The sequence below is a fragment of the Erigeron canadensis genome, chromosome 4 (genome assembly GCF_010389155.1).
Source record: "Erigeron canadensis isolate Cc75 chromosome 4, C_canadensis_v1, whole genome shotgun sequence".
NCBI classification, from domain to species: Eukaryota; Viridiplantae; Streptophyta; class Magnoliopsida; order Asterales; family Asteraceae; genus Erigeron; species Erigeron canadensis.
The window spans coordinates 1,062,331-1,079,032 of NC_057764.1; the positions used below are offsets into that span (position 1 = coordinate 1,062,331).

At 35.3% G+C, this 16,702-nt stretch overlaps 3 protein-coding genes across 3 annotated transcripts; 2 read left to right on the forward strand and 1 right to left on the reverse strand.

The window, feature by feature from the left end:
* Window positions 1–1,841: 1,841 nt before the first annotated feature.
* LOC122596040 (probable ribosome-binding factor A, chloroplastic) lies at window positions 1,842–5,792 on the reverse strand. Its single transcript, XM_043768542.1, has 3 exons — window positions 5,301–5,792; window positions 3,632–3,805; window positions 1,842–2,481 (listed from the first exon to the last, which is right to left on the reverse strand). The coding sequence occupies exons 1-3, from the start codon at window positions 5,679–5,681 to the stop codon at window positions 2,335–2,337; spliced, it is 702 nt and encodes a 233-aa protein (XP_043624477.1). The 5' UTR covers window positions 5,682–5,792; the 3' UTR covers window positions 1,842–2,334.
* A 1,771-nt stretch (window positions 5,793–7,563) lies between these two features.
* LOC122598390 (E3 ubiquitin-protein ligase AIRP2-like) lies at window positions 7,564–9,907 on the forward strand. Its single transcript, XM_043770986.1, has 5 exons — window positions 7,564–7,866; window positions 8,478–8,640; window positions 8,854–8,920; window positions 9,028–9,277; window positions 9,574–9,907. The coding sequence occupies exons 1-5, from the start codon at window positions 7,778–7,780 to the stop codon at window positions 9,782–9,784; spliced, it is 780 nt and encodes a 259-aa protein (XP_043626921.1). The 5' UTR covers window positions 7,564–7,777; the 3' UTR covers window positions 9,785–9,907.
* Window positions 9,908–11,962: 2,055 nt separating this feature from the next.
* LOC122597938 lies at window positions 11,963–16,702 on the forward strand. Its single transcript, XM_043770531.1, has 10 exons — window positions 11,963–12,074; window positions 12,916–12,971; window positions 13,675–13,944; window positions 14,267–14,327; window positions 14,500–14,624; window positions 14,917–14,979; window positions 15,175–15,299; window positions 15,570–15,705; window positions 15,825–15,931; window positions 16,294–16,702. Exons 1-9 carry the CDS (start codon window positions 12,032–12,034, stop codon window positions 15,828–15,830), a joined length of 885 nt encoding a protein of 294 aa, XP_043626466.1. The 5' UTR covers window positions 11,963–12,031; the 3' UTR covers window positions 15,831–15,931; window positions 16,294–16,702.

Here is a 16,702-nt window from a genome sequence, read left to right on the forward strand (position 1 = left end):
CATAAAATAACTACACTACCATTTACATCAATTACTTTTAGATTAATAACCACATCGTTACCACCACCGCCACCATCACCACCCGTTGCTGCTACCGTCGCTGCATTGTGCAGGTACCCATCTCGTATAAACAATACCGATAATAACCATCCATTAGAGAACATTCTTTGAGCAAACATATTATGCATCTTAAATTGATAAGATGAGAGAGCTTATCGTTTTCTATGCAAACAGGACTTGCGCTTATTTCTTAAGTCCTAGACTTGGTTTCATTAAGACATTGATAGTCAAACTTTTGTAATGCAGCTTCTCTTCTAAGTAGATTATCCAATGTAGTTAGAGCTGCTGAGCAATTCTGCTACCGAGCTAGTTTTATATTGCGGAATTTATTGCAAAAGAAGGAATGATTTGTTTTACTGCTGCTTTCTTTTCCCCCTCTCTAATACTCGGGTTATGTTTGCTGTCATGTTCTCCGGCTCAATCTCTATAGTTTTATGCTCATTAATTTACATTGTACTCGTTCGCGTAGATGAAGGGATATTTGCTTTTACAAGGAGACATTGTGCGGGTGAAAACGTGACCCTAGCAAGAAATTACAACTTACAACCACGCACAAAGGACTTTTTGGATAGCGCCAACCCAAATAGCAATGTAAAGCTGGACTAGCCCCCACCTATTTCATCCTCCATGGAACTAAAGATCAACCTGCTGCTTCTCTTGGTGGTAGTCAGCCATCTTCTTGATCTGGTTTACAAAGCAGTTCTCGACAGTCACAGGGAAGATTTGTCTTTGGTTCTAACGCAAACGGGAGTGCCGACCTCCCAAAACGAAAAAAAGATACTAGGCATGTCATCCTTATGAACTATATTGAAAGTGCATGCACGTAAAACTCCAAAGTAAACAATTTATCTTGTTCATTTTGTTATTTTCATTAATATATATATCCTTCTAACAAGCTTGCTAATGCTCTCCCTTACTTAATGGTTGATAATTTTCAGCAGGAAATGCTCAAATCTTCCATGGAAAATTGCTCTAAAAAGCCCGCTTTCCATCAGGCAAATTTGGTGCTTGATGTAAAAAATCTATTGTAGTGACCCCAAACCTTCTATCATTGTACGCTTAATCTTGTTAGACTAAGTCACCATGTGGTTATTCCATAATCTTGTAATTGTAATGTTCTACCATTGGTGATATAAATTTTCCGGGAAAAAAAGAACACCTTGCATCTTTCACCTCCATATAATCATTTGCATCTGCTCTGAAATGGTATCAAGGCCGGTCAAGCAGATCAGTTCTTGGGAAATAGCTATCAAGGATGGGTCAAAATGGCTGGAGTACGGTTGGGCTGACCTGTGAAAACTTCGTCTTTATGTAATACGAGTAGATGTTTTATATATTAATTATATATGATCAAAGCTGTTAAAAGTTAAAACCGCTGCCTAGGTCAGCCTGACCTGGTCAGGTGCTAAAACACCCAGTCCTAAGTTTTAGAGCTTTTCTGATAATCAACCCAGGCCACTAATTAAACCCACCCTGGCCCTGTGTCTTGGTCCAAGCCCATGCCCATGCCCATTTAAGACGTGCTAATGTGCTATGTAACATTTTGTTGGGCTTTTCTCGTTTTTAAATGGTACTGAATGCGGGGGATAATTGCATAAAAGCAGAGGTGCTATGCTATTTACGCCTCTCATATCAGTTGCGGTAGGGCTAAGTGGCTAACAATGGGTCGATTATCCATTGACATCAATTAGCATTAGCATACCAGCAAGAAGCTAAACCTGCATTGCAACTCCACAAGGACCAATATAACTGCATATTTTTGTTTATACTTGAGATCAAAATGAAGTTAAAGGCTTTTCCACCAGTAATGAGATCACACGCATTAGGTATCATGTACATTTGGAAAAGTGAAACGTCTTGAGTATCATATCACTTAGATATGCATGAATAAACTGCACTATTCCTAAAGATACATAGATCATGGATGTATAATGTCACTAGAAAGACGCATAGAAAATTGACCTATGACACAATTTTCAATTTTCATGCTATGAAATGTGCAATTAAACTCAAGACACAAAAGCGCATGTAAGAACACTATAGAATCAAACTATTGTTGGGCATTTCCTATTAGTGCCTTTTTATCCAAGTACGTAGCCACCCATGTTTCATCCATAGTTTTCTGTTAAATGTGGAAAACATACACGACTCTTCTTCACATATATGCATTCATGTTGAGATTTGTCGAGGATGACAACTAACCAGGGGAAAAGTAGAATGCATGAAGCCGAACAGGCTTTGTTCTGAAGAGAGAAGCAAAAGATCATGTAATAACTACTTCACATAGATGATGTCATCATCAGGATCGTCATCCTCCCAGTCTTCACTTTCATCATTTGGATCCAATGACTCATCTTGGTCAACCAGTGGATATTCCTCACTCTTCTTCTCACCTTTTATTTTATCTAATATAGCAATCACCTACAAATTACAGATCCATTAGAATGTTGGCCAGAAACCACAAAATGCACAAAATACATATATGAGACAAGTTCATCATCAGATTGTAATCTAATCACATCATACAGTAGAGGTGAAAAAAGGAACCCTAATTGTCTAGGTGCAAAATCTGAACCGTTTACTTAAGAATGGGTCGAATCAGCTTAAACTTTATCATGACTAGTGGGCAAAATAAAAACTAAAAAAAGGTAAGAGAGAATGGGTAAGGCTCAGGCAAGTAGAAGTGCGCACAAATTGATTTTTTGATGCATAAATCCTACTTCATCAACTCAAACAATCTAATAATTAATAAAAACAAACTTTGTAATCATATCTAGTACACTAACTTTCTATACACCTTGGATTTCCTGAACAACTGAGTGAACCAACCTGTCGCATACAAAAGCTAACCGCTTACCCATTTTGATTGGTTGTGCAACCAGCCAACAACCTGACCCAGCCTATTTCCCATCAATATAATTCCTAATGGGTAATATAGAACTAGTAATAACTTTGAACTTAAAGCTATTGAGCACTAAGAGGGTTCATCTCTTTATAACTACCACTAGGTTTCATATATTAGCCTACCCAATTATTTTGAATAAAAGGATCGCTGGAGGAATTCACGAAACTTTAGGATAAATGGGACAAACAATTTATCCACAATTCCATATTGTTCTCTTTCTATAGGCCTCAAATTTACAAGCCTGTGCTTAACAAAATATGCCGGGCACTAGCTCTCACCACTAGTTTTATCAAAACCGTCAAAAGTCATCCCAAGTCTAAAATACATTTCTGTCCTATCTTAATTGTAGAAGTTTCTAAGAAATACAATCCAAAGAACCCTACATTAACTAACTTAAACATAACAGCCTATCAAAAGAGACAGTTACCTTGTGCACTACAAAGTACTACAAAACTATAACATATTTTAGCTCCCGAAAACTCATGGGCAGGTAGAACACAAAGAGAATGATTGAACAAAAACAGGTCATCCCTTTGGTCAAGAAACATAGAATACAAATTAAAAACTTGATAGAGTAACAAGGTAGAGGAATTGTATATAAAGCATGAACGATGTTTGTTTCAATAACATATATGTTTAAATTATCAAAAAGAGATTGATTCTTACCCTGCTTCCTCTCTCTAAGGATTCATCTTCAATAAACCTTATCTCGGGAGTCAATCGAAGTTTCATACGCTTGCCGAGCTGTCCACGCACGTATTTTGCTTTTGATTTCAGCCCAGAAATAGCTACTTCCTTTCCTCGTTCATCCCCAAAAACAGATACATACACCTTAACCACCTGTAGTAAGAGTAGAAACGAGCTTCAGATAAATAATCAAAATCATTAAAACCAATGTCCTACATTGTAAAAGTATCTCTTTCATGATCAAGGGTATATATCATTAAGCTTTACATTATATATTGCGTATGTAGTAAATCTACTAACCACGATAATGAAGCCAGGCAACTGTTACTAGTTATCAACAATTTTCGTTACAACTAAAAAAAAAAGATTAAGCTGTGGAATATTATTTTCCATACACCCAACAACGAAACACATTATTTTCAATTTTCAATACACATACTTTACAGTGACAGAGTGACAGATGTGCTTTGTGTGTGTCCGAGTCGAAAACAAAGACAAGGAGCAAACTGGTAACAGGATGTAGTCCACCACCTAAAAGAACATTAAACATCAAGGAGTCCTGCCTAATTTCACATCGTTCAGATAGCTTAAGGCCCCTATGTTTTTGGTACTAGTATGTAAAACTATTCAAATTTTACAGGGATTTTTTTCGTCTATAACTTGGTTTAAAATGTCGTGTCTAGGCGCTAGGAACTTCAAAGCAAAATTACAACTCCTCAAGCTACTCTACGCAGTTCAAAGACACCCCCTCAGTGGTGCCTTCTACCAAGGCGCGCCACATATAAATTGCACGCCTGATGTGTTCTTCAAGAAATTAGTGGCATTTTATTGGAATTTTATTTTAGTGGGTGTTTGGTGAAAATAACCTAAATATCCTTTCCCAAAGCCTCTTGATAATTTTTGTATATAAGTGATGGATTTGAAGTATGTCGTTATGTAGAAGCGACTTATAAGTATTTTCAAGATTTTCATTGGTGGAAAATGTAATTAAGATGTGATTAGGTACTTTTGTGAAAGAATAGAAGTGTTTCATACCCTAATGCCTATTATTACCTAAAAGCGCCTAACCCCTTTTAAAACCACGGTCTAGAACACCATTATATTTTTTTCCATTTGTCCCTTCTAGGCCATCATAACATTTATTGTGCAAGTTGGATAAGTGTCTCGATTAAGCCATTTTTCTTGTCAAGAAGTGCTTAAGCTTCGTCTCATTGTGATTAGTTTTCCAACACCCTGGCCTCTAGAGACAAAAGTAAGAGGTTCGATCCTCATCGCATGCAAAAGGTAAGAGGTCCTTTTCTACCATTTAAGTAGAACTGGAAGCAGCCTCTCTACCTAGGTACATGTAAGATCTGTCTACATCTTAACCTCCCCCATACACCGTCGAGGTATTGGGGCCCAAAACCCGTGTAAGATGGCAGTGGGTGGTTCCTTTCCTTTTCATTGTTATTAGTTTTTCAACAAGGTAGGTACTAGTATTTCCTTGAATGGTCAAATCATAAGGATAGTGCTTTCATCCAATTAGTTTGTGTTGTTATCTAAAGTAGCTTCTAGTCATTGTTATCCACACTATAGACATCTTGAAGACATTATCCCTATAAAAAAAAAAACTTGGCCAGAAAATGAAAAGATTAATAAAGAAAGGAACCTGTAAGTCAGAAGAGACTTCAACATCACTGATGGTAGTAAGAGACGAGAGATAGCGGTCAGCACCAAGGGCAGCTTCGGGCAGGATGGCGTACTGTAAAACCTGGTCGGTCAGCAGCATATCAGAAAGCTCTCTCTGTATCTGTTTCGCTACCATTTTCACCCTTCTCTCTTTCGCCATACATACTATTCCTATCCCCCTCCTCCTCCTCCTCATACTATTATTACTGCTACTAATCGGAAAATGATGATAATTTACTGAACAACAAGACCACCGCCGTGAGGAGCAGGAGGAGGAGCATGTTACGGCGGCGGTGGTGGTTGTCACCGGTGGTGATGAACGGGTGTTGACGAGGAAAGAATGCAGCAGCAGCGCCACCATCTCTCACGGATTGGATTTTTTTTGGATTTTAGTTTTATCTTTCTTTTAATTTTATTTTTGATTTTTTAACCACATACCCAACCCAACAAATATCAATCAACAATATCCCTTTTCTTTCCGTTCTTTCTTTTGCCTCGTCTATTTCGTTAAAAAATCACTGGTAATAAAAGAGTTAATTACCCATTTGGTCATGTGATACCGCTAGTATGTATGACCTGATTGGGATGGTCATGTGACCACTAATTTAAGCCTGTTTGGGTTTTAGACCAAACATTTTGATAGAGCTTTAAACTTATGGATTAAAAACTAGCGTTGAGCGTAAAAAACAAAAAACTGAAACTAAACTGTTACCGTATCATATGATATTACTAGTATGTATGTCCTGATTGGGCTGGTCATGTGACCGCTAATTTAAAGCCTGTTTGGGTTTTAAACCAAACGTTTTGATAGAGCTATACGGATTAAAAACTAGGGCTGAGCCAAAAAACCAAAAAACCGAAACCGAATCGGTAGCGATAAGAATTCGGTTTCTGTATCGGTTTTGGTTTTGGGACGAAATCGGTTTCGGTACTAATCGGTTCGATACCGATTCGGTATGAGGAAACCAAATTTCAATACTGAATTGGTTAAACCACAAAATACAACCTATTATTCATTAGAATATATATATAAACATTACAGATAATTTTTGACTCCTGGTACACGTTACATCTAAAAAATAATCTTATCTGTAACTTTTCTTCCTACTACGTTGTCATGTCACTGCTTGTATTTTTCACTGGACACCATCTCCGATCATCCTGCGGCAGCTAATGCCATATATTTTGTTATAAAGGTATTTTCCCCTATATTTGTTATAATTACCTCATGCCACTAAATCTACTATATTTGTTATAATTACCTCATGCCACTAAATCTACTAATACAATTATTTTTATCATGATATGATGCATCAACAAGATTTTGGGGAAAAATTGTGGTACAGTTCTACATAAAACCAATATGCAAAATCTACAATTTGAACAGCAAAACTTCTTGACTAAAAACTATAATCGGTTCTAATCGGTATAATACCGAAATTCCCTATACCGGTACCGGTACCTAACTGGTACCGATATAGAAAATCGATTCGGTATTCGATTCTTGGTTTTGGAAAATCTTGGTATCGGTACGGTTCGGTACCGTATACCATCCCTATTAGAACTAAACCCAAACTTGAAAGTGTATTTTGGTATAAATCAGTTGTATTTTAGATATTTATTAATTTAACTTTAGAAATTTTATATCTATACTATTATATAAAAATTATGCATGGTTTTTGAAAAGTTAGAAAAACAAAAATGTAAAATAACCATCCTACCCTTATTGCATTGATTTAAAACTATCTGTTTTTAATCTTTTTGAACATTTCTACTACTACTTTAGTTTAATTAACTTTAAATCAATTACCACCACCACTCGCCGTTGCCATCACCACCACCGGTCGTCGTTATCATCACATCACCATTGCATTGCGCAAATATCATTTTATCTTCTATAAAATTCGAATATCAACTTTATATCAATTACACTTACATCAAGCTACATCATTCATCATCACCATTACCACCAATAGTCGTCGTCATTACCACTTGTCACTGATACCACCAGCCCACCATCGCAGTTACCACTGCCACATTATGTGTGTTAATTTATATTTAAAAGTTAAGGTTTAAAAACGAAGACAACGAACAAACCCACCAAAGCTAACGAAACCCTGATTAGACTCCGCCAAATTTTTATAAGATTCATTAATTGCCATTAACAACTATCCAACTCAAAGCCGCCCATTTCAAGAAAGATACAATACAAGACAACTTTCCCCCCTCTTTCTTCTCCCATTATTGTCTTTTTCCTTTTAATATTTCCTATTAGTTTAGCACCAAAGCCTGTAGCCTAAAACTTTGACAAATAAGAAGAGGTCCAACTTTTTTAGGATTCTGAGAAACCAAAGGAAATTATTCACACTCACAAGTGCATGTATTAGTAACCGTGTATGTATATGTAAGTGTGTATGTATATACTGTGTGTAAAAGGTTTAAGCTTTGTGAAAGAAGATGGAAATGGAGTATTACCCACTTGGGATATGCTCTTATGAAGAATCTTTGAAGGTTCTTGAAGCTGATATACAACATGCCAATGCTTTGTAAGTTGTTATTTTTTTTTTTTAGTTATTATTCTTGTTTTACAAAAAAGGGTTTCTGTTGTGTCACTGTCTTGTTTGTGATCACTATTTATACTGTGAAAAATGCTAAAAAAAATTTAATCCTTAATGTGATTCTTGATGTTATTTCTGTCAAAGGTAGAATCTTTTCAAGGATTCTGGGAAGCATTATAGTATGCCAACTAAACCCTTTTAGGAATTTTGTTTAGTGTGACTTATAACTGTTTTTTATGCAGTAGCTCATATGTGATTTTAGAGGAACTTTAGCATGGTTAAAAAGTATGTTATCATATTAGACTTTATCTTTAGAAGACTACTTGTATACATATAGAAAGATGTTCATGATTTTCTGCTATAAACTATGCTGGCTGTTTGTTAATGCACATCTACTGACCCATTTGAGTATGGGACACTATATTATAAGTCTTAACCACTTGGACAAACTTGTAATACACAAAATATGCATGGTTTGATCAATGAATTTTTAAATTATATTGTATGTTTTCCCCTCATTGTGGCATAAAGTTAGAAGAGATGAAAATGTAGCATTTTTTCTTATTGTATTTGTGTCAATTTGTCTTGGATTTTTGCAGGGCAGCTGCAATTCCTAGAGCCACAAACGGTGCAAGATTTCAAATGAAACTAGTGTACAACGAGTTAGCGCCTCTTATTATGTTCTTGCTTCAATGGATTGATTCCTCCTGCACTTGCTTGTTGCCTAGATATATGAACCTTGTTCATGTTCTTGTCTACAAGGTTGGTTCCTTATAACTTCCACATCCAAATGTTTTTACGTGGTTGAAAATCCTGTCTGCTTTTCATATGAATTGCTAGTGCATAACTGCATATGGACATAAAAATATGGACTTTACCGGGAATATATATTTCAAAATATCTCTCTAGTGCTATTGCAGATGGAAGTTTTATAGTTCTTGGAATTAAATATCATACTGAAATTGTTTGTTGCAGGTATATAAAGATGGAAGACGGAAGATTTCTAGACATGGAAGGAAGGCAACAATAAGCAGTTTTTATGGTTTGTCATTATAAAGCTCTACTTTTTTTTAGCATTCTGATCCATTATAAGGCTTCGAGGAGTTTTGGTATCTTATTTTGGTTCTTATCAAAACAAATATATGGCAGCTGTGATACTGCCATCTTTAAGAAGGCTACACTCTGACTTGGTGGAGCATGATTATCTGCTGGTCAAAGGTTATAGAAGAGAGAGCTCAAGAATGAAGATAGCGGAACAAAAGAAATCGCAAAATGAAGTTGGTTTCACAAATCTTGATTTGGAAAGGGAAAATGAATGTGGGATTTGCTTTGAGCCTTGTACAAAAGTTGTATTACCTAACTGCTGCCACGCCATGTGTATCAACTGCTATCGAGACTGGTATGTCACCAATATCTGATAACTAGTGCAATCTTTCAGGATATAACAGTGGTGGCAAAATGGGCGGGTAAGATGGGTTGTCTATGGGCACTGGTGAAAAACGCTCTCTATTAGCTACAAATGCTAAATGCTAGATTGCTAGCACCTCACTGATTTTGTCACTACACAAAACACTATTTGCACAAAAGAAATGGCTTACAAAATTTTGATTGGCTTAGCCCTTAACGTAATGCTATGGTTCTTATTATATTAACTATGTAGGCCTTTCTAAAGTGTATTTTCGTTTGTTTTTGTAGGAACACAAGGTCTGCGTCTTGTCCATTTTGTCGAGGTAATTTAAAGAGAGTAAAATCACGAGATTTATGGGTTTTGATGTGCGACGATGAAGTCATGGATGCAGATCTTGTTGCTGATGCAGATTTAGTGCGTTTCTATCTCTATATGAAAAATCTCCCAAAAGATCATCCTGACACCGTTTTCGTTATGTATTCTGAATATTTAATGTAATGTAATGTAAAATACGTTAGAGAATTCAACTTATACACAGACCCTTAAAATGTATATAGAGTCTGGTTATAAGGAAATTTCTTAAACATGATTATGTCGTAACATGATGGATTTTATTTGGCATCCGCCTTTTTCACAATCTAAGCTTGGTGCAATTCAATGTGTCACTTGGACAAAAGTCTGTTGGGTGTAGTACAAAATGCCAGCAACTGCAACTAAAGGTGTATGAATTCACAAAAATTAGTTTTAGTCTTGGTCAAAGACAAGTCGGATAGCTTCATAGCATAGTTTCTACATTGAATGATCGATGATCAACCTGATTAACCTGTAGCATTTCAAACAGTTCCACGAAAGAAGCTTGTTTACTGAGAAACAATGTGACTGCACACAATGCACGACTCATATTGAAACATATGATATATGTTTCATGTTAACCATCCTACTCGAAGAGACATGAGTTTGGCCGACTAGTGTCGTTCATTTTATCGGGTAGAGTAGGCTAAGGATCCTAGCTGTTTCAGATCTTGGATCCACCACTTTGCAAAGACATAAAGTTCAACAACTTAAGCTTATAATCTTCTAAAACTTGGAACTTTTTATGAGACAAAATTATAAAACTTGTCAAGAAAAAGAAGCTTTTGAGCAATACATTTTCTATTGCCCCTAAAATCTTTATTTCTGTTAATATTTTACGTCTTTTCACTTCTTAAGTAGTTCATAAAACATAACCTTAAACTTATACGATAAGTTTACTAAAATACACTTTGAACCTTTTCTTGATACCAACCAAACTAATTCTAACCTTATAATGTAATTAGGGATGAACATGGACCGTCCCGAAAGTTATTAAAATTTGGTACTAATCTAGTCACATATCAATAAAGGACTAGTAAGGTACCCGTATTTTTGGGTGTTGCCGGATTTTCTTGGTATCTATACTATTTTATAAAAAAACAACATTTATTTTTGAAAGTATTGAAAAATATGTAATATTATCAATTAGCACACCTTTGATATATTTTCATATACAATACACCGTAATATTAATGATTAAATGACACTATTAGTTCTTTATCTTTTAAAATATCTTAATTAACACTTTAAATCAATTACTTTTATATTAATTATCTACACCACTTGACGTCGCCTTGACCATCAACAGTTGCCCCCACTCCACACCGTCGCCGTCTCGACCACCGCCGCATTGTACAGGTGGCGTGCTAGTTGATCTTGAAAACTATTAAAAGTGAATACCAGATCGATCCCACTAGAGATCCGGTACCATTTCCTCGTATCAGGATCAGGTCAATACCGGATCGTGATCGAGATTTGAGATATTTTTTTTTATCCTTACTACATAAACAAAAGAAAATGGTAAACGAATGTAGTTTTCTTTTTAGATTGATTAAAGATATAAGATACATAACCAATAAATTGCATGACCATTTATGAACCTCTTTTCCATCACTTCTTTATCTATACTTTATACTACTATATAAATATAAAAATTATATCCCCATATTGAAAAGTTAAGATTTTAGAAACATGCAAAATTATCATTTTATCCTTAATAAATTAACTTACATAATCATTCCATTATCTTCTACAAGATATCCACAACTCTTTTAAATCAAATATCTTTATAACAAATACATACACTACTTGACGCATCGGTCGCCGCTGCCGTCACTATCCGTCGTTGCCACCACATCACTGTCACTGCCATCGTCGCCGCATTACGCGTGTAGCAGACTCGTTTACCATTAAAGATTTGAATGATATGGTTCAAAATTTAAAATAATTTTGGTAAGAGTTAATTTCAAAAATCGTCCTTGTGGTTTTACCAAAAAATCACGTTTCATCCTTTAAACTTCGAAATGACACTGGTAGTCCTTTATACGCGGATAATGGTCACGTTTCGTCCTTTAGTCGATCGTATAAAGGTTGAAACATGAACATCATCCGTTAGATTAAAGGACGAAATGTGACCATCATCCGTTAGATTAAAGGACGAAACGTGACTATTATCCGCATATAAAGGACTACCAGTGTCATTTTGAAGTTTAAAGGATGAAACGTGATTTTTTGGTAAAACCACAATGACGATTTGTGAAATTAAAGTTGTATGTATGACTTGTATAATGTACAGCTGTACACCTCCATCTTTAGCCTGTTTTCACAGAGACCCTTTCTGATATCCCCAAAATATTATATATTTCTATATTTTCTGGGCAAGAATTAACAGCCATGGATTGTTGGTGTGGAACCCCTTATCTTCATTTATCATTAGGTAAACTTAATTTCAACTTAATCAATTTCCATTGTCTTAATATCCCTAACAACCTTTTGTTAATTTCAATTGGGTATTATATACTTATTTATTTTTATCTTTTAATCTTCCCTGAATCTTGATAAGTATTTTAAGTTTGTGTATATGTGTTATGATGTGTGTGTGTTTGTGTTTGCATATTGAATTTGGTTTATTGTTGATACCACAAGCAAAGAACTTTTTGTGGCATTTAGACATAGAAATATTGATCATCAGTAGACATTCAACCCGTTTGCCAAAACTGGTCGATTCGGGTTTTATTTTATCTCTATATCAAATGAATAGAATTTGCCGAAAGTTCAAAATATGTTCAAATGCTTACGACCTTCTAAGTTATATGACTAGGGATAAGTCAAGTTGGGACTGTATTCAACTTTAGTCCAAAGTCTACCGTATGAATCCAACTTAGAACGCTTCTACTGTGTGTATTTAACTATCATTTATACTGTCTGATATAAGCGGTTTCCTATCGCTGGGTAATGGCAGATGGTTACTTTAAATGGTGATTATGGATGGTTAACTAAACTCAAAAGAAGCGTTCTAAGTTTGATACATACAGCAGCACACTTTACATTCTTGAGCGCTTATCCCTTTATTCTAAAAAGTATATAGTTGTTACATAATAAGTATATTTTTTGCTGTTTATATCTAAAACATATACTGCATTAATAGTTTTTACATTATAAGTATATTTTTTGCTGTTTACATCTAAAACATATACTGCATTACAAAACTTATAAATATGGAACAAGAGGTTCTTAAGGGTTTTTTTTTCTATAATAACATATCTTGTTTTTGTCAGGTAGGAAGTACGAAAGCCCTTACTTTAGAAATGTTCCAATCACTAAAATTTTCACGGTATGTTTTATTATAGCTTAAGTTTTATTATTTTCATATTAGCTACTTCGAGCATCCAGTGAACATTCGTTTAAATGTCTCCCGAGTTCTTTAATGATGAGTAGTGACAGAACAAAGAAATCTTGTGACAGCAAAAAACGGGTAATCTTGGTATGGGTCGAATATATAAGGCCGGTTTGATACAAGATACAGTTTGCCAATATACATAGATTTCTTATATTAATAATTAGAGTGTTGCATATTATTACAAAAAATTGAATTACTAAAGTACTTCGCCCTAGCGGTATTTAAGGTGGCCCATCTACCAAGAGGTGTGGGTTCTAGTCCCACTGTGAACAAATTGTAAATATGTCTAGATGTGTATTGTTACTTGCCTTTCTGAAGGTAATTTTTTTTAATAAATAATTGTTAGCTATGCATAAGGCGGGTTAGGAGGTTGAATGATTAAATATTCCCATTGAGCGACTTTAAACCAGCTCAACCCATTGGACCCGTTCCATTTTGACTAAGTTTTTTAAATTGGCCCATTTGACCTGTTAGATATAAAATAAAATTTAAAGCAACCCAGTTTTTAAGATTGGGTCGAAATTGCACCTCTACCAGTGATGGCGAATTTAGCCTTGAAAGCCTTTCAAAAAGAGAATTTCTCAGTTTTCATAGGATAGAAGGATATATTTCTTACATCATTCCCTTAATTTCTCAGGGGTTTCGAGCTAACAAGAAGGTTTATGCAAGTAAAAGTTCTCCTAAAAAGTTAAGGAAAGCAAAAGAAGTACGGAAAATTGCGAATCCACAAGTTGCTGAAGGTTCACCAGACGAACACAATGAAATTTCAGATAAATCATCACCAACTGATTCTATTAATAACTTGGAGTCACAGTCTCCAGTTGCTATTGCTTCAAGAAGTTCTGTTCTACAAGCATGCACCGTGACTTCTGGTTTCATAGCTCTCTTTGGAGTAATAATCCGACAGGTGAGTTTCCTGGTTGTTTCTATCTTTAATCAACTGACCGGGTACATGATTAACACTTTGAAAGCACAAACCCAAAAGCCTTCCTTATCTCTTTTGCATTGCTCCTTGCTTAAAGATTATGAGTTTTTCATATAAGCTTTGGCTTCCTGTGGTATTGGTTTCTTGCATTTTCATTTCACGGCCCCCATTATCTATTTCCTCCATCTTATGGGACCCGGAGATAAAAAGTGGGTAATGGTTAAAAATAGTTGATACCCAAAGTCCTGCTAGTCTATGGAGTGTGAAGACTATGAAAATCATATCAATAACTTTTCATTGACAGGGTTCTCATTTGGCATCGTCACAGGGATGGCCTATAGCTGATTGCTCTTCTGAAATATCAAGTACAGTTTCCATTGAATGATATTTGTGTTCTACAATTTTTGTATTTTATGATGTGTGGAGGAGCGAAGATCTGTTTGTGGGCCATTTACTTGAGAAACTATGATGTAACCCACAAAACAGACAACGTAAAAATACAAACTGATAATTTCACAAGTGTGTTTGGGCATGCAGTCGATTTTGAGACATGGCACCTGCAACTGATAGCGGGATTAGTTGTACTCATATCGTCTTCTCGGTTTTTACTACTGAAGACATGGTCTGATTTTGCTGTGTCTAGTGAAGCATCCAATCGACAGGTTGTCTAAACTCTAAACGTCTGATACCAATATACTTACCAAATAAGTTAGCGACAGTAAAATGAGCGGTTTAGGTATGGCTCGTTGAATTTTGAGCATTCAAAATACCATTTAGGCAACTTTCAACTTATTTAAAATGTTATGTTTTTAGCTAATTTATTTATTTTCCCCATTAGTGATTAAACATAACTCGAATTGAATCATGAGTAAGATTTAAAATTGCCACCTCTACGGATGTCGGTTGGCTTTTTATATGTTGACTTAGTCGTGTTATAATTAATTTACTATGCAGGTCCTAACATCACTAGAGCCGTTGGATTATGTAATTGTGGCATTTCTTCCCGGCATCAGTGAGGTCAGAGTAGAGAAAATTGGATGTTATTTGCTTACACCGTTTCCTCACATACACCATATCTGTGGGGCCCATCCCAACTCTTATTACTCTATGTAAGTGGGATCCACAATCACATCTTCATTTCTCCTTGCACTATGTAAGAAAAACTGATTATTTCAAAATGAAAATTTTGTTGGGGTGTGTGTCAATTCATAGGAACTCCTATTTCGCGGTGCATTGCTTCCCCTTTTTGGAATCAACTTGACAAGTGCCACGGCTGTTGCTGCCTTATTTGGAATTTTGCATGTGGGTAGCGGTCGGAAGTTTTCCTTTGCAATCTGGTATGCACTTCCTAGAGATGCAGTTGTATGGGTTGGGTAAAATGAGCTGGGTTGTGTCAGCTGTCAGCTGGTCAACACTTCAGTTTTCTTCCTAAAGTTCTATTTTGAAAATTTACGATGTTGTATTAATTTAAAATTCTAAATATACTTTTGGGCGACTTTTGACCTGTGTGACCCATTGGGAATAATCTATTGCTCAATCGACCTATTTTAAGTTTGCAATATGATTTCAAGACTACTAACATTTTGGTCTGTTTGTACTGATTGCAGGGCAACATTAGTTGGGCTTGCTTATGGCTATGCAACAATCGTATCCTCTAGCCTTTTAGTGCCCATGGCTTCTCATGCAATTAACAATTTAATAGGAGGAGTCTTATGGCGCGTTACACTTCCTAATAATAGAGAGGTGTGCATCATTACATTAGTTTATTTTTGCATTATGCAAAAAGACAGTTTTTGAAACGCAATATGATTTTTCATTCCCTTAACAATTTAAATCACATTCTTTTCATGTTTTCTTTGCAGGTTTAGCGTTTACTGTTGAGGATTCTATAAACTGGATTTTCTAAGATCAAGAAACTTACGAGATTCTTTCAACAAGCTTCTGGATTTCTGAATAAGTATAGAAAAAGGTACACAATTCTTTTCAAATTGGGCATTGTTTTAATTCATAAATTACTTGAATCTGGTATGAAACTAGAGGTTAATTAGTATTCCTGTTTTAAAGTTCATATTTTCATGAGTATTTGATCTTTATGTTTTGCATCTTTTCCCTACTTCTAGTCAAATAATACCTAGTAGTACTAAGTACTAACTATGTACTAGATTAGTAAATTATTCACATCACATGTCGTGTTGTACCCAACCCTTTCAGCTATTAGTCGTGAGTACTACTATAAATGAACAAAGTACACCTTAACAACTACAAATCACAAATACATGACACATTATTTTGTAACGACGTTAACCAAAGCTACCAACGTGAAATATGCAGTATACCATATGCCAAGAAGGAACACCACGACACATTCATCAAAATGCTACATTTACCGAGTAAGGTTTGGTTACTGTTTGTTATCACAATACAGTTGATTCTGATCAATATCTTTGTAAATCATACACTTCTAGATATGGTACAGTTCTTTCGGCATAACATATAACTATCATAGCATTAGGTTTGCCGTTATTTGAGTTGGAGCATAATGTACAATTATTATAGTAACGGCTTTGTCATTATATTCGCAAAGTTATTACTCGAAATAATGTATTGTACGTTGGACCACTGGGTTACTTGTACTTTAGACTCTTGGTATGTTGATGCACCGAGTTGCAAGTTGAAACACATACCTTGTAATAATAACCAAAAAATTATGAGTTATATCTGCAATAATGAACTTTTGTAA